This window comes from Cryptomeria japonica, unplaced genomic scaffold, assembly GCF_030272615.1.
Source record: "Cryptomeria japonica unplaced genomic scaffold, Sugi_1.0 HiC_scaffold_193, whole genome shotgun sequence".
Lineage (NCBI taxonomy): Eukaryota > Viridiplantae > Streptophyta > Pinopsida > Cupressales > Cupressaceae > Cryptomeria > Cryptomeria japonica.
This window is the reverse complement of record NW_026729015.1, coordinates 98,065-116,526: the sequence shown is the minus strand read 5'-3', so window position 1 is coordinate 116,526 and position 18,462 is coordinate 98,065. Positions and strand designations below refer to the sequence as shown.

Genomic DNA, 18,462 nt, shown 5'->3' with positions numbered 1-18,462 from the left:
TTTAAGGCTCCTTCTCACTCTCTCTGTGTATATATATTGCATGGAGTGGAGTAGATGAGAGCAGAAAAAGGTTTCGAGGTTTAGAAAAGAAAAAGAGAAATGGAGCGTTCAAAGCTGTTGGGTTTTGTGGTCTTGATATGCTTTACTATTCCAACGATATCATGTTCTTCGGACAGACTGTTTAGTGGTTGGCCGAAGTCTAGCAGCGATGAAAATGTAAAAATAAGGGTGAATATGACGCGCAGATCAGAGAGAGAGTTGGGTTTTTCTGAGAGATTGGGTTTGGCTGTGGATCGAAGTAAGAAGCGAATGAAGAAGATAGAGGCATTGATAAGAGGGCAATTAGACGCTGAAACGCCCGTTGAAGTAGGGGATGGAGAATTTCTGGTGAGCGTTGCACTGGGAACGCCCTCTGTGAGCTTCGAAGCGATTGTGGACACGGGGAGCGATCTGATTTGGACTCAGTGCAAGCCTTGCAAGGACTGCTTCTCTCAGCCTACGCCAATCTTCGACCCCTCCAAGTCCCCCACATTTTCCACAATTCCCTGCGGTGATTCTCTTTGTGACGCCTTGGGGAGTACACAAACCGGATGCAATCCAGATTGTACCTTTATGTATCAGTATGGCGATGGTTCCTTCACCAGCGGCGACCTGGCTTACGAGACATTGTCAATTGGGAGCAGCAAGGTTAAAGGCATTGCATTTGGATGCGGGCATGACAACGAAGGACAAGGATTCTCTCAGGGTGGTGGCCTTGTGGGACTGGGAAGAGGTGGTCTCTCCCTTATCTCACAGCTGGGTTCCAAAGCAGAGAACATGTTCTCTTACTGTCTTTTGCCCATCACCGACTCTTCTTCACAAACCAGCCCCCTCTTTTTCGGCGAGGGTGCTTCCTTGAGCGGAGGAGCCAAGACTCTCCCACTCATCAAGAGCAGTATCATTCCCACTTTCTGGTACATTCCTATTACAGGAATCACCCTCAATGGTAAGGCACTAGATATTCCTCCTGGAACTTTCGATCTGCAATCGGACGGCAGCGGAGGTATGATCATCGACTCCGGAACCACTGTTACCATTCTGGACCAGGCTGCCTACTCTCCTCTTAAGGAAGCAATTCAGTCCGCCATTGATCTCACTCCTGTAGACGGGTCTTCTACAGGTTTGGATCTTTGTTACCACACATCATCCGCTCACCTCACCTTGCCAACCCTCGTCTTCAACTTCAAAGGCGGCGTGGATTACGAGCTTCCGGCAGACAACTTTTTCATTCAGGCATCTGAAAATCTCTTGTGCCTGGCAATGTTGGGTGAACCATCGGGGAATCCTTCCATCTTCGGAAACATACAGCAGCAAAACTTCCATATCCTTTACAACAATGCTCAGAACACGCTCTCTTTCAAGCCCACTAAGTGTGATTCTCTTTAAATCATCATCTCCCTCTTCTAATTCTTCTTCTTCTCTTTTTCTGTCTCTCTCATTTCCTCTTCCTCTGTCCTTCGAATGCAATATGTGATCTCGTCTCCTGCGTCTGCCTATTGCACTGTCCGATATGCGAATCATGTAAATTTTCATCTTCGTAGCTGCTTATTTTCAGTAAAATTGTTTGGCCCCTGTTGTTCTCGGGGACCTTCATTTATGGTTCCTTATGATATGCTACACTATGTGTGTTATTTTGGCATGGAAATGAAGGTGCGATAATTGATTATCAAAATATAAATTGCGTGTTAAAACAACGACAAGAGAATTTATATAATTATAAAGCATCTGTAATGGTCTTATCTTTTCTTCAAGTCTTAAGTGTAAAATAAATTATTGTATGCCTATGAATATTTTTAATGGTATTTAACTTTAAGATCCGTGTCTGTGATTTATACATTCAAATAATACTTATTTTCAATCATGTCCGCATTTCACATTACTAAGATCAAACACAATTTAATGTAGCCTATATATAAGGTAAGGTTGTTGCTAAGAAGGTCTCTCTAATTTTCTCACAATTACTATTGTATAATTTTCTACTAGAGAAGACGAGTTCTCGAGAATTAAGAATATCATTTTGGAGCCTTTGCAATTTATTTAAAAGTGCTAATATTTAAGGCTATGCCTATATCACGATTCACGATTACCTATCAACGCTTTATAGTGCATTCGATGACATCTTACACAAATCTTATATAGAAAACTTATTGATGGTGAATCGGGGCCTCTCATTTGAAAGATTGCTACTACACTACAATGCACCTTAGATAATAAAATTAAATTATGTAATGTATTTGTGCTTCAGAGTATGGATGTTAGACCACACATCAATTTTCAGCCATTGATAATGTGACATGATTACTTGTTTTCAACATTTTAATAGGATTGCATTAGGTTTTGGAACTTTTTTTCGTGACCTAAAAAATTAAAATATTAGTGGACTACAACATAATAACACAATTATTGAGAAAAGTTTTGATTGCCTACAAAAAATCATAGTATCTTCACTCTTTCACCTTGTAAATCCTAACATGTTAATTTCAATTTCACATGATCTATGTTGCAGTGTCTACTTACGTATTATTATAGTCCAATGAACACAAAGGATACTAAAATCAATTATTTGAGAGAGTTGACACTTATTAGATTTTTAGATAGCCAAAAAACTTCTCAGATGAATAAAATATTGGTTGAGATAATTCTTAAATAGATATTATTATATTTATTTAAATAAACAATAATTTCTTAAAAAATATCCTTAATATAGAGGGAGAGAGAACTAATTATATATTCCAAGGAAAAAGTATTCGCAGTATTACATAGTTTACAATTGATAAAGCATTAACAAGTAAGAAACACACAATGAATAATAAATAAAACATATAAATTTAAAATAATTATTAAATCAACCTCATACTTATTTCACCTTGACAATGCAAGGAGGGTAAGAGGAGGGATGGCGGCCCAATATGCTATTCATATAGTTTCTAAGGCATTGGACAACATCTAAACTAACATCTTAGCTTATATTTTCTTAGTTTATTCAATTGGGCGATGAAGGTGAAGAGTGGAGTGCATTTACATTTGATTAAATTCTTGTTCTAATTTCATTCTTATTATTTATTTATTATCTTGTAAAACTATTGTGCTAACTAGATAATGTGCAACCTTTGTTAAGGATTTTTCCATCTCCCTCGACCCGATCAACCACCTAAGGTGAGATGCATTTAGAGCTACAAGCGATATAAAAAATTCTATGTTTCTCAATGCTCGACAATGTATGTCACACGAGGATAGTATTAGGAAGTTTTAGATTGAACCAGTTTAAACAGAGCCTCCTCTTTTCTTTTTTTATTTTATTTTGGTAATTACTCCTTCAGCAAGGCATTTAACTAGCTACAATTGCTTTGTATCCATTAATTTACTATTTTGGTTCATGAAAATAATGTATTCTAGTATAATGCCATTTCATTTTTCTTTACTTATTATTATTATTATTATTATCATTATTTTTCTATCGAAGATTCTTGTTGCAACGGATATAGATGGTGGAAAATATTTATTTATTATTCAATGTATAGCTAGAAAGGAAGAATGATCATTCAATTGGGAAAGGGATAATTTTACACTCTTAACTTAAATACAATAGAGCACTACAATTATTCGGTTGGTTTACTTTTTTATGGAAGCACTCCTTAAAAATCATGTATCATAGTAGAGATGTGGACATCTGAATAATTGGCCGGCATAGGCCAAACCTAATCCCAACTAACTCTTCCATCATATTGCACACGTAGACTACTTTCATATACCATCCTAAAGAATCCAATCTCAAAGCACATAGAGGTACCATGTTTCGAGAAGTCCAATGGGAAAGTTGATCTTAGCACTCACTTGACAACATTTACTACTTTATCTATTGGCTTGATTCTTGAGGATTCTCTTCCTGCAAAAATCTTTTTCATTTCATTGAAACAAATGACATTGGATTGATTTTTCCCTTTATCTATTAATTCAATAAACTCTTTCTCATATCTTGTTAATCAATTTTTATAACGTTTAAAAAAAAATATTGGACCTAAAGTAACATTAATTGATGGTGCAGCGAAGGGGAATCCCGGACCTGCTGGATATGGGGGAGTGGTGCATGATAATAATGGCAGGATGGGCTCGATGGTGGCCCTCTCTTTGGGTACCTAGACAAACCACTTTAGTGAGGCCTTCACAACGTATACCAATATCAAATTGGCCAAAGAGAAAGGTTTGAGAAGGGTCTTCTTGGAGTGTGACTCCCTAAACATCATTAATTGTTTAACAACTTCCTCCTCCCCTAGTTGGTCGATTAAACATATTATTGAAGATAGCCTAATGCTTCTCAGGGGATTCTACAAATTTAACATTTCACATGTCTATCGTGAAGGTAATAAGGTTGCCGATATTTAGGCCAACATTGGGGCCGTCGACTTGCCAAGTATGAAAGTTTGGAACATTTATGATCGGATCCCAGAGAATCTTCTTAACCTACTCCGTAATGATCATGATGCGTGCGAAGCTCAAGGGGCTTTCGGAAATGATGGAGAATGACGTCTTCCAAAGTGTCCTCGGCAAGACTTCTTCTATGAGGGGAAAGTCAAACTTTCTGGTGGCGTTTTTGATTGTTTTTGTTTAGCTCAACTCTGTTTGTGTTGCAGGTTGTTGAGAATCGATATTTTCCAAGATTGGGCGAGATAGGAACCGTTTGGAGCCCATAGTCTATGAAAAATGATGAAACAAGGAAGCAGTATGCAAAGAACTTTCGATAAGTGTTTTTACTAGTTATATCGAGACGCTTCATGGTGCGGATGCCCTTGTTACCGAGGCCTTTGTTCATGGGTGGAAGTATGGTGTGCTTTGTGTCTATGGTATGGAGCTGGAGGTTGATGAGGAGATGGTGGATAAGGTGTCCAACATGCTATTCATATAGTTTCTAAGGGCATTGGACAACATCTAAACTAGTAGCTTAGCTTATATTTTCTTAGTTTATTCAATTGGGCGACAAAGGTGATGAGTGGAGTGCATTTACATTCGATTAAATTCTTGTTCTAATTTCATTCTTATTATTTATTTATTATCTTTTAAAACTATTGTGCTTACTAGATAATGTGTAGCCTTTGTAAAGGATTTTTCCATCTCCATTGACCCGATTAACCACCTAAGGTGAGATGCATTTAGATCTACAATGATATAAAAAATTCTTTCTTAGTGCTTGGCAATGTATGCCACATGAGGATACTATTAGGAAGTTTTAAATTGAACCAGTTTAAACATAGTCTCCTCTTTTCTCTTTTTTCTTTTATTTTGGTAATTACTCCTTCAGCAAGGCATTTAACTAGCTCCAATCGCTTAGTATCCATTAATTTACTATTTTGGGTCATGAAAATAATGTATTCTAGTATAATGCCATTTCATTTTTCTTTACTTATTATTATTATTTTTCTATCGAAGATTCTTGTCGCAACGGATATAGATGCTGGAAAATATTTATTTATTATTCAATGTATAGCTAGAAAGGAAGAAGGATCATTCAATTGGGAAAGGGATAATTTTACACTCTTAACTTAAATACAATAGAGCACTACAATTATTCAGTTGCTTTATTTTTTTATGGAAATAATCCTTATAAATTATGTATCGTAGTAGAGATTTGGACATCTGAATAATTGGCCAGCACAAGCCAAACCTAATCCCAACTAACTCTTCCACCATATTGCACACGTGGACTACTTTCATATACCGTCCTAAAGAATCCCATCTCAAAGCAAACAGAGGTACCATGTTTTGAGAAGTCCAATGGGAAAGTTGATCTTAGCACTCACTTGACAACATTTACTACTTTATCTATTGTCTTGATTCTTGATGATGCTCTTCCTGCAAAAATATTTTCCATTTCATTGAAAGAAATGACATTGGATTGATTTTTCTCTCTATCTATTAATTCAATAAACTCTTTCTCATATCTTGTTAATCAATTTTTATAACATTTAAAAAAAATATTGGACCTAAAGTAACATTAATTGATGGTGTGGCGAATGGGAATCCCAGACCTGCTGGATGTGGGGAAGTGGTGCGTGATAACAATGGCAGGATGGTCTCGACAATGGCCCTCTCTTTGGGTACCCAGACAAATCACTTTAATGAGGCCTTCACAATTTATACCAATATCAAATTGGCCAAAGAGAAAGGTTTGAGAAGGGTCTGGTTGGAGTGTGACTCCCTAAACATCATTGTTTAACGACTTCCTCCTCTCCTATTTGGTCGATTAAACATATTATTCAAGATAGCCTAATTCCTCTCAGGGGCTTCTATGAATTTAACATTTCACATGTCTACCATGAAGGTAATAAGGTTGCGGATATTTAGGCCAACATTGGGGCCGACTTGGCAAGTAGGAAACTTTGGAACATTTATGATAAGATCCCAGTGGATCTTCTTAACATACTCCGTAATGATTATGATGCGTGCGAAGCTCAAGGGGTTTTTGGAAATGATGGAGAATGACATCTTCCAAAGTGTCCTGGGCAAGACTTCTTTTATGAGGGGAAAGACGAACTTTCTGGTGGCTTTTTTAATTGTTTTTATATGGTTTAGGTCAACTCTGTTTGTGTTGCAGGTTGTTGAGAATTAGTATTTTTTAATATTAGGGGAGATAGGAACCGTTTGGATCCCATAGTCTGCGAAAAATGACGAAATAAGGAAGCAGTATGGAAAGAACTTTCGGTAGGAGTTTTGACTAGTTATATCGAGATGCTTCATGGTGTGGATGCCCTTGTTACTGAGGCCTTTCTTAATGGGTGGAAGGATGGTTTTATCTGTGTCTATGGTATGGAGTTGGAGGTTAATGAGGAGATGGTGGCTAAGGTGTCCAAAATTCTGAACAAGGGCACCAAATTCTACAAGCATAAGAAATGTGCGATGGTGGCGATGAAAACCTTTTTCCCGCCGAAGGAAAGGGAGAAGGTGAGAAAGAATAATAATGTTGGGTGGGAGAAAAAATCACTTTCAAAGCCATGGTAGGAGGTCTCAGAGGTTATCGTGCGCCGCCTCACCGTTGATGGTGAATTCTGTAGCTTACTTAGCTATCACTTTGTCATTATTAATCATTTTCGGCATCACAAGTGCATTTCCTTGGCCTTTTATTTGGTCTCATCATTGAATAATAGCATTAGGGCTCACGAGAAATGTGCATCCTCCCTTGTTCTCCATGAGGGCTTATTCCCGTTGATTATGAAGTATGCCAAGACTATCCATGTCGAGAGGAATACGAGTGCTAAAACTAGTATAGAATACAAGAAGAATGTCCATATTCATTATGGGGAAATCTCTTCTGATGAAGAGGTGGACTTCGATGGGAACGAAGTCTTTCACATTTATAACAAACAAGGACCCTCATCGTCTAAAATCCCTAACCGTACTAGCAGAAAATAAATTATTTTATCTAACGAGGAGGATGACCCTGAACATGTCCCTAATTTGGTGGACGGTAGTTCTGATGTGAAGGTTAAAAGAGTGGCCAGCGTTTCTATGTCAAGAGCTATTGACAAAACCAAAGTATTTAACAATGTCAATGAGAATTATTCTAAGCGACCGAATGCCTCTCAGATTGATTTGGACGGGCCTGCAGAGGATTAGGGTGTCAATGTTTCTATACCTACTCTTGGTGGTGGGTTTACTCCTAAGGAGATGGTTTGTCGGTCCCCGAGAATACGATTACGAATATTAACTTGAGGAATTTAAAGGATAACCAAAATGCCCAATTCACCTAGATTTTTCAAGAGATTAATAATCTCAAAGAGAAGGCCAATCCACCTAATCGGGACCTCGACAGTACTAGGTCTCGAATACGCATACCCTGGCTAATTGTATTAAAGACCTTAAGGAGGAACATGAAGAGTACATTAAGGCTTTGGAAAATGACTTATAAACATCAGCATAGTTTGAGTGTGGTGGTGGAGGTGAGTATGTCTGCCATGAACAATACTAGCATTGGTCTACGTAGACTCAATGAATAGGCTGAAGTTCTTCATTATATTTCTTAGGGCAAGTGCCCCACTGGTAGCATTGAGATGGTGAAGAAAGATAAGGTTGTGAATGCTGGTACCTGTAAGAAACTTAGGGCTCCCTCAGAGGATGTGGATGCGGATCTGGATACGAAAGAGAAGCCCCTACTTGGTCCAGCGACGAGGCTCCATAGAAAAGATAAGGGTGTGACCCGTGTTGACAACATCATTAAGAAAGTTCTGAAAATCAATGAGGATGTCATTCAGAAGAATGACAAATTGGTCAAAGTGTTGTAGTTTTGTTATGTAGAAATTCTGTATCGTTCTTGTCTGTTGTTCTATGGGGCTGCTTTTCCTTGGTTTTTATGGGTTGGTTCGCATCTGTTTTTTTGTTGGGTCCTTGAAGGTTGAGTTTTTATGATAATATTACAATAATACTAATACAATTTACATGATTTGTATAGTTTATTTCTATTTGAAAATAAAAAATTATTCTATTCTATTTACATTTTCACCATAAATTACTTGAACTATTTAAACAAATATGTTTCTATTCAATAATATTATTATTATATATAATACAATAACAGAATAATAAGTAAATAACTTAAAACCCACTAACATAGTCATTTTAACACATACAAACATAGTAAATTTTGAAGTGTCTATAAAACCCATACAACTTTTTTAGGGTTTCGGAATTACTAGATGGTTTGATTTAGACAAATGGAAACATAAAGGTTGAGTGTACTTAGTAATTAAAAAAGGTCCCACCATTCACTTATCATGGAAAACTGTGCAACAACTAAATTTTATAGAAATAAAAAATAAGAAAATAATGACATTTATGAATTATTAAAGAGGCACACGGAACAAGTGGCAGGAACCCTAAAATTTAGATTGTGAGAGCTCAAATATTTGAGAGTACTATGTTTGCATTAATGGAGGAGTAGAATTTTCGAAAAAATCTCATCTGATCGTGACTGCAAGAGGAGAGATAGTGGTAAAATGAGAAGATCGAGAGATGATGGGCAGTGCACACATTCTGACAAAAAATGAAGAATAAAACTAATGGACAACGGACAACTCCAATATTCCCAATTGTCTTGCAATGTTGTTTCCTTTACTCACAATCGTTGATGCCCAAAAATAGCTCATCCAATTCATATAAGAGACGCCTTCGGCATAATAAATTCATGTACTATTTTCCCTCTTCTATAATTTCTCTCATATGAAGCATGCAATCACCATTTCTAAATAAAGCTTTTATATGATAGGATGTGGTAGTATCAATATACCATAGGGCACTACGTCACAGAAACTTTTGCACATGAAGATACCCCTAAACTTACTACTCATTTTCATATTTCTTAATCTTCTAGATTGTTAAATAGGTTCACGTATTTTATTGATGTCTATTTAATTCTTGAGATATAAGCTACTCACTATACATAATTTCTCTATTTTTTAGGCTCTCATGAAGGATTCAAATGTAAAGAATGAGTATCACATGCTAGTATGTGCCAAGGTCCATTACTCTATCTATATTAACTATTATTTGACGTCCAAGCATCTAATTTAAACGATATATTCCGCATTCCATATGCTTTGAGATGTATTACTATTTTAGGATTCACATGCACGTCAATGTATGGTCCAAACATTATGGTAAAATATTTTAATCTAGTCAAACTATCCTTAGTTTTGGGTATATTATTAGAGGATGGATTAATTCAGCCATATATCAAGAAATGATGCAATCTTGTCGAAATCTTGGCCCATTCTCTAATTAGCCACCCTTATTAATTTACATACACCCCCTTATATTCTATCTTATCCCGTGGATTCATGCACACATTCGTATGTATCACATTTATTATTAGATTATTCTCCATCCACACCTCAATGTCTAGGCATTTATTCTCTACATAAGTATTAGCCTTTTTTCTGTTATTGGTCAATAATGGGGCGTCCAATCAATATTGCACCATACAATACTGACCCTTGAGATTTAGCAATTTAAATTCGAATTTTTTAACTCCAAACCTTTTATTCTATCATAATTACATTTAGTACCTGTTTTATGTGATTTATTGAACATTTTGGTTTTTGAAAGAATTCAATGTGCATTTATTTAACATGCAGTCGCTTTGAGAATTCATTGAATACGAATTTGCATAAATGAAACATTTATCATAGAAACGCTTTTGGTTGGAGCACCAAGATGAATCTATCTCCATCAAAGTTTTCATCTTGGGAAATTTGCATGCTTCTTTTCCATTTACCTAAATTGGCCATGCTCGTGAAACCGACCGTTCCGAAGGATAACCTAGGAGAACTTGACCCTAGTGATCTACCAGGCTCCCTAATGTGATTTTAACTATTGCGAATACTTGACAATTAGTGAAGAGTTAACTTCAAGGTAAATTGATGAAAAGTGAGATTTATTAGATCAAATGTTAGGGAAGAATTTATATTCACACATATAGAACTTACACATATCTATGGATTTGACATAAAAAAATCGTGGACATGGGGAGTGATCCCTAGTTGACATGACTTTCATGCTTATCACTGATACAACTACATACCCAATTCTTAAAAGATGGATTCTTAAATTCAATTTAGATGATTTATATACTTGCATGTTCAACCACATAGATTACGCTAACTTTTATCTACTTTTTCCTTCTGGTATAAATCCTTGAGCAAAACGTTATGATAGGATATGGCAATGTGAATATATAATAGAACATTGCGTATAACACTTCTGCACAAGTAAAATTGAGAAATAAGATAAATAAGAACGAGAATAAAAATAAAATTCAATTTAGATGATTTATATATGTGGATGTTCAACCACATAGATTACATTAACTTTCATGTACTTTTTCTTTCTGGTATAAATCCTTGAATAGAACTTTATGATAGGATACGGTAATGTGAATACATAATAGAGCATTGAATATAACACTTTTGTACAAGTAAAATCTCTAAATCTTAAAAATGAATAAACTAATTAGAGCAAAATTTAAGAATGAGATAAACAAGAATGAGAATAAGTTGGAAAGCCGGATAAACCGACTAAGAATAATTATGTGTAAACTAATTTTAAATATTTTTAGAAAACTAACCCTCCGGTTACAACACGTTTTGGAATTTCGATCTGAATGGGTCCACAAAATTCAATGGGAAGAAGGAATTGGATTACGAGTTAAGTGTACGGAAATACTTAGTGAAGGTATGGACAGAAAAAAATACGATTCACTTCGAATTGCAGCAGTCTATTCTACTTCTAGAACAATTCCAGACGGGCAGAGATAGAGAAGGGGAAATTAAATAAATTCGTCTATCCTTCTAAGAGGATCGATATTGTTATGTGGACACGTCGGGGAATCTGTTGATTTTGATTTAAGGCTCCTTCTCACTCTCTCTGTGTATATATATTGCATGGAGTGGAGTAGATGAGAGCAGAAAAAGGTTTCGAGGTTTAGAAAAGAAAAAGAGAAATGGAGCGTTCAAAGCTGTTGGGTTTTGTGGTCTTGATATGCTTTACTATTCCAACGATATCATGTTCTTCGGACAGACTGTTTAGTGGTTGGCCGAAGTCTAGCAGCGATGAAAATGTAAAAATAAGGGTGAATATGACGCGCAGATCAGAGAGAGAGTTGGGTTTTTCTGAGAGATTGGGTTTGGCTGTGGATCGAAGTAAGAAGCGAATGAAGAAGATAGAGGCATTGATAAGAGGGCAATTAGACGCTGAAACGCCCGTTGAAGTAGGGGATGGAGAATTTCTGGTGAGCGTTGCACTGGGAACGCCCTCTGTGAGCTTCGAAGCGATTGTGGACACGGGGAGCGATCTGATTTGGACTCAGTGCAAGCCTTGCAAGGACTGCTTCTCTCAGCCTACGCCAATCTTCGACCCCTCCAAGTCCCCCACATTTTCCACAATTCCCTGCGGTGATTCTCTTTGTGACGCCTTGGGGAGTACACAAACCGGATGCAATCCAGATTGTACCTTTATGTATCAGTATGGCGATGGTTCCTTCACCAGCGGCGACCTGGCTTACGAGACATTGTCAATTGGGAGCAGCAAGGTTAAAGGCATTGCATTTGGATGCGGGCATGACAACGAAGGACAAGGATTCTCTCAGGGTGGTGGCCTTGTGGGACTGGGAAGAGGTGGTCTCTCCCTTATCTCACAGCTGGGTTCCAAAGCAGAGAACATGTTCTCTTACTGTCTTTTGCCCATCACCGACTCTTCTTCACAAACCAGCCCCCTCTTTTTCGGCGAGGGTGCTTCCTTGAGCGGAGGAGCCAAGACTCTCCCACTCATCAAGAGCAGTATCATTCCCACTTTCTGGTACATTCCTATTACAGGAATCACCCTCAATGGTAAGGCACTAGATATTCCTCCTGGAACTTTCGATCTGCAATCGGACGGCAGCGGAGGTATGATCATCGACTCCGGAACCACTGTTACCATTCTGGACCAGGCTGCCTACTCTCCTCTTAAGGAAGCAATTCAGTCCGCCATTGATCTCACTCCTGTAGACGGGTCTTCTACAGGTTTGGATCTTTGTTACCACACATCATCCGCTCACCTCACCTTGCCAACCCTCGTCTTCAACTTCAAAGGCGGCGTGGATTACGAGCTTCCGGCAGACAACTTTTTCATTCAGGCATCTGAAAATCTCTTGTGCCTGGCAATGTTGGGTGAACCATCGGGGAATCCTTCCATCTTCGGAAACATACAGCAGCAAAACTTCCATATCCTTTACAACAATGCTCAGAACACGCTCTCTTTCAAGCCCACTAAGTGTGATTCTCTTTAAATCATCATCTCCCTCTTCTAATTCTTCTTCTTCTCTTTTTCTGTCTCTCTCATTTCCTCTTCCTCTGTCCTTCGAATGCAATATGTGATCTCGTCTCCTGCGTCTGCCTATTGCACTGTCCGATATGCGAATCATGTAAATTTTCATCTTCGTAGCTGCTTATTTTCAGTAAAATTGTTTGGCCCCTGTTGTTCTCGGGGACCTTCATTTATGGTTCCTTATGATATGCTACACTATGTGTGTTATTTTGGCATGGAAATGAAGGTGCGATAATTGATTATCAAAATATAAATTGCGTGTTAAAACAACGACAAGAGAATTTATATAATTATAAAGCATCTGTAATGGTCTTATCTTTTCTTCAAGTCTTAAGTGTAAAATAAATTATTGTATGCCTATGAATATTTTTAATGGTATTTAACTTTAAGATCCGTGTCTGTGATTTATACATTCAAATAATACTTATTTTCAATCATGTCCGCATTTCACATTACTAAGATCAAACACAATTTAATGTAGCCTATATATAAGGTAAGGTTGTTGCTAAGAAGGTCTCTCTAATTTTCTCACAATTACTATTGTATAATTTTCTACTAGAGAAGACGAGTTCTCGAGAATTAAGAATATCATTTTGGAGCCTTTGCAATTTATTTAAAAGTGCTAATATTTAAGGCTATGCCTATATCACGATTCACGATTACCTATCAACGCTTTATAGTGCATTCGATGACATCTTACACAAATCTTATATAGAAAACTTATTGATGGTGAATCGGGGCCTCTCATTTGAAAGATTGCTACTACACTACAATGCACCTTAGATAATAAAATTAAATTATGTAATGTATTTGTGCTTCAGAGTATGGATGTTAGACCACACATCAATTTTCAGCCATTGATAATGTGACATGATTACTTGTTTTCAACATTTTAATAGGATTGCATTAGGTTTTGGAACTTTTTTTCGTGACCTAAAAAATTAAAATATTAGTGGACTACAACATAATAACACAATTATTGAGAAAAGTTTTGATTGCCTACAAAAAATCATAGTATCTTCACTCTTTCACCTTGTAAATCCTAACATGTTAATTTCAATTTCACATGATCTATGTTGCAGTGTCTACTTACGTATTATTATAGTCCAATGAACACAAAGGATACTAAAATCAATTATTTGAGAGAGTTGACACTTATTAGATTTTTAGATAGCCAAAAAACTTCTCAGATGAATAAAATATTGGTTGAGATAATTCTTAAATAGATATTATTATATTTATTTAAATAAACAATAATTTCTTAAAAAATATCCTTAATATAGAGGGAGAGAGAACTAATTATATATTCCAAGGAAAAAGTATTCGCAGTATTACATAGTTTACAATTGATAAAGCATTAACAAGTAAGAAACACACAATGAATAATAAATAAAACATATAAATTTAAAATAATTATTAAATCAACCTCATACTTATTTCACCTTGACAATGCAAGGAGGGTAAGAGGAGGGATGGCGGCCCAATATGCTATTCATATAGTTTCTAAGGGCATTGGACAACATCTAAACTAACATCTTAGCTTATATTTTCTTAGTTTATTCAATTGGGCGATGAAGGTGAAGAGTGGAGTGCATTTACATTTGATTAAATTCTTGTTCTAATTTCATTCTTATTATTTATTTATTATCTTGTAAAACTATTGTGCTAACTAGATAATGTGCAACCTTTGTTAAGGATTTTTCCATCTCCCTCGACCCGATCAACCACCTAAGGTGAGATGCATTTAGAGCTACAAGCGATATAAAAAATTCTATGTTTCTCAATGCTCGACAATGTATGTCACACGAGGATAGTATTAGGAAGTTTTAGATTGAACCAGTTTAAACAGAGCCTCCTCTTTTCTTTTTTTATTTTATTTTGGTAATTACTCCTTCAGCAAGGCATTTAACTAGCTACAATTGCTTTGTATCCATTAATTTACTATTTTGGTTCATGAAAATAATGTATTCTAGTATAATGCCATTTCATTTTTCTTTACTTATTATTATTATTATTATTATCATTATTTTTCTATCGAAGATTCTTGTTGCAACGGATATAGATGGTGGAAAATATTTATTTATTATTCAATGTATAGCTAGAAAGGAAGAATGATCATTCAATTGGGAAAGGGATAATTTTACACTCTTAACTTAAATACAATAGAGCACTACAATTATTCGGTTGGTTTACTTTTTTATGGAAGCACTCCTTAAAAATCATGTATCATAGTAGAGATGTGGACATCTGAATAATTGGCCGGCACAGGCCAAACCTAATCCCAACTAACTCTTCCATCATATTGCACACGTAGACTACTTTCATATACCATCCTAAAGAATCCAATCTCAAAGCACATAGAGGTACCATGTTTCGAGAAGTCCAATGGGAAAGTTGATCTTAGCACTCACTTGACAACATTTACTACTTTATCTATTGGCTTGATTCTTGAGGATTCTCTTCCTGCAAAAATCTTGTTCATTTCATTGAAACAAATGACATTGGATTGATTTTTCCCTTTATCTATTAATTCAATAAACTCTTTCTCATATCTTGTTAATCAATTTTTATAACGTTTAAAAAAAAATATTGGACCTAAAGTAACATTAATTGATGGTGCAGCGAAGGGGAATCCCGGACCTGCTGGATATGGGGGAGTGGTGCATGATAATAATGGCAGGATGGGCTCGATGGTGGCCCTCTCTTTGGGTACCTAGACAAACCACTTTAGTGAGGCCTTCACAACGTATACCAATATCAAATTGGCCAAAGAGAAAGGTTTGAGAAGGGTCTTCTTGGAGTGTGACTCCCTAAACATCATTAATTGTTTAACAACTTCCTCCTCCCCTAGTTGGTCGATTAAACATATTATTGAAGATAGCCTAATGCTTCTCAGGGGATTCTACAAATTTAACATTTCACATGTCTATCGTGAAGGTAATAAGGTTGCCGATATTTAGGCCAACATTGGGGCCGCCGACTTGCCAAGTAGGAAAGTTTGGAACATTTATGATCGGATCCCAGAGGATCTTCTTAACCTACTCCGTAATGATCATGATGCGTGCGAAGCTCAAGGGGCTTTCGGAAATGATGGAGAATGACGTCTTCCAAAGTGTCCTAGGCAAGACTTCTTCTATGAGGGGAAAGTCAAACTTTCTGGTGGCGTTTTTGATTGTTTTTGTTTAGCTCAACTCTGTTTGTGTTGCAGGTTGTTGAGAATCGGTATTTTCCAAGATTGGGGGAGATAGGAACCATTTGAAGCCCATAGTCTATGAAAAATGATGAAACAAGGAAGCAGTATGCAAAGAACTTTCGATAAGTGTTTTTACTAGTTATATCGAGACGCTTCATGGTGCGGATGCCCTTGTTACCGAGGCCTTTGTTCATGGGTGGAAGTATGGTGTGCTCTGTGTCTATGGTATGGAGCTGGAGGTTGATGAGGAGATGGTGGATAAGGTGTCCAACATGCTATTCATATAGTTTCTAAGGGCATTGGACAACATCTAAACTAGTAGCTTTTCTTATATTTTCTTAGTTTATTCAATTGGGCGACGAAGGTGATGAGTGGAGTGCATTTACATTTGATTAAATTCTTGTTCTAATTTCATTCTTATTATTTATTTATTATCTTTTAAAACTATTGTGCTTACTAGATAATGTGCAGCCTTTGTAAAGGATTTTTCCATCTCAATTGACCCGATTAACCACCTAAGGTGAGATGCATTTAGATCTACAATGATATAAAAAATTCTTTCTTAGTGCTTGGCAATGTATGCCACATGAGGATACTATTAGGAAGTTTTAAATTGAACCAGTTTAAACATAGTCTCCTCTTTTCTCTTTTTTCTTTTATTTTGGTAATTACTCCTTCAGCAAGGCATTTAACTAGCTCCAATCGCTTAGTATCCATTAATTTAATATTTTGGGTCATGAAAATAATGTATTCTAGTATAATGCCATTTCATTTTTCTTTACTTATTATTATTATTATTTTTCTATCGAAGATTCTTGTCGCAACGGATATAGATGCTGGAAAATATTTATTTATTATTCAATGTATAGCTAGAAAGGAAGAAGGATCATTCAATTGGGAAATGGATAATTTTACACTCTTAACTTAAATACAATAGAGCACTACAATTATTCAGTTGCTTTATTTTTTTATGGAAATAATCCTTCTAAATTATGTATCGTAGTAGAGATTTGGACATCTGAATAATTGGCCAGCACAAGCCAAACCTAATCCCAACTAACTCTTCCACCATATTGCACACGTGGACTACTTTCATATACCGTCCTAAAGAATCCCATCTCAAAGCAAACAGAGGTACCATGTTTTGAGAAGTCCAATGGGAAAGTTGATCTTAGCACTCACTTGACAACCTTTACTACTTTATCTATTGTCTTGATTCTTGATGATGCTCTTCCTGCAAAAATATTTTCCATTTCATTGAAAGAAATGACATTGGATTGATTTTTCTCTCTATCTATTAATTCAATAAATTCTTTCTCATATCTTGTTAATCAATTTTTATAACATTTAAAAAAAATATTGGACCTAAAGTAACATTAATTGATGGTGTGGCGAATGGGAATCCCAGACCTGCTGGATGTGGGAAAGTGGTGCGTGATAACAATGGCAGGATGGTCTCGACAATGGCCCTCTCTTTGGGTACCCAGACAAATCACTTTAATGAGGCCTTCACAATTTATACCAATATCAAATTGGCCAAAGAGAAAGGTTTGAGAAGGGTCTGGTTGGAGTGTGACTCCCTAAACATCATTGTTTAACGACTTCCTCCTCTCCTATTTGGTCGATTAAACATATTATTCAAGATAGCCTAATTACTCTCAGGGGCTTCTATGAATTTAACATTTCACATGTCTACCATGAATGTAATAAGGTTGCGGATATTTAGGCCAACATTGGGGCCGACTTGGCAAGTAGGAAACTTTGGAACATTTATGATAAGATCCCAGTGGATCTTCTTAACCTACTCCGTAATGATTATGATGCGTGCGAAGCTCAAGGGGTTTTTGGAAATGATGGAGAATGACATCTTCCAATGTGTCCTGGGCAAGACTTCTTTTATGAGGGGAAAGACGAACTTTCTGGTGGCTTTTTTAATTGTTTTTATATGGTTTAGGTCAACTCTGTTTGTGTTGCAGGTTGTTGAGAATTAGTATTTTTTAATATTAGGGGAGATAGGAACCGTTTGGATCCCATAGTCTGCGAAAAATGACGAAATAAGGAAGCAGTATGGAAAGAACTTTCCTTAGGAGTTTTGACTAGTTATATCGAGATGCTTCATGGTGTGGATGCCCTTGTTACTGAGGCCTTTCTTAATGGGTGGAAGGATGGTTTTATCTGTGTCTATGGTATGGAGCTGGAGGTTAATGAGGAGATGGTGGCTAAGGTGTCCAAAATTCTGAACAAGGGCACCAAATTCTACAAGCATAAGAAATGTGCGATGGTGGCGATGAAAACCTTTTTCCCGCCGAAGGAAAGGGAGAAGGTGAGAAAGAATAATAATGTTGGGTGGGAGAAAAAATCACTTTCAAAGCCATGGTAGG

The 18,462-nt window shown here is 36.5% G+C and overlaps 2 protein-coding genes across 2 annotated transcripts; both read left to right on the top strand.

Moving 5' to 3' along the window:
• The first annotated feature begins 99 nt into the window (after nt 1-99).
• Nucleotides 100-1,425, top strand: LOC131868022 (aspartic proteinase nepenthesin-1-like). Its single transcript, XM_059215572.1, has one exon. The coding sequence runs from the start codon at nt 100-102 to the stop codon at nt 1,423-1,425; it is 1,326 nt and encodes a 441-aa protein (XP_059071555.1).
• A 10,099-nt stretch (nt 1,426-11,524) lies between these two features.
• LOC131868021 (aspartic proteinase nepenthesin-1-like) lies at nt 11,525-12,850 on the top strand. The gene has a single exon (XM_059215571.1). The coding sequence runs from the start codon at nt 11,525-11,527 to the stop codon at nt 12,848-12,850; it is 1,326 nt and encodes a 441-aa protein (XP_059071554.1).
• The last annotated feature ends 5,612 nt before the right edge of the window (nt 12,851-18,462 follow it).

Excerpts from the sequence above, each read along its gene's own strand:
- LOC131868022 (XM_059215572.1), top strand. The coding sequence starts at position 100 with ATGGAGCGTTCAAAGCTGTTGGGTTTTGTGGTCTTGATATGCTTTACT.
- LOC131868021 (XM_059215571.1), top strand. The coding sequence starts at position 11,525 with ATGGAGCGTTCAAAGCTGTTGGGTTTTGTGGTCTTGATATGCTTTACT.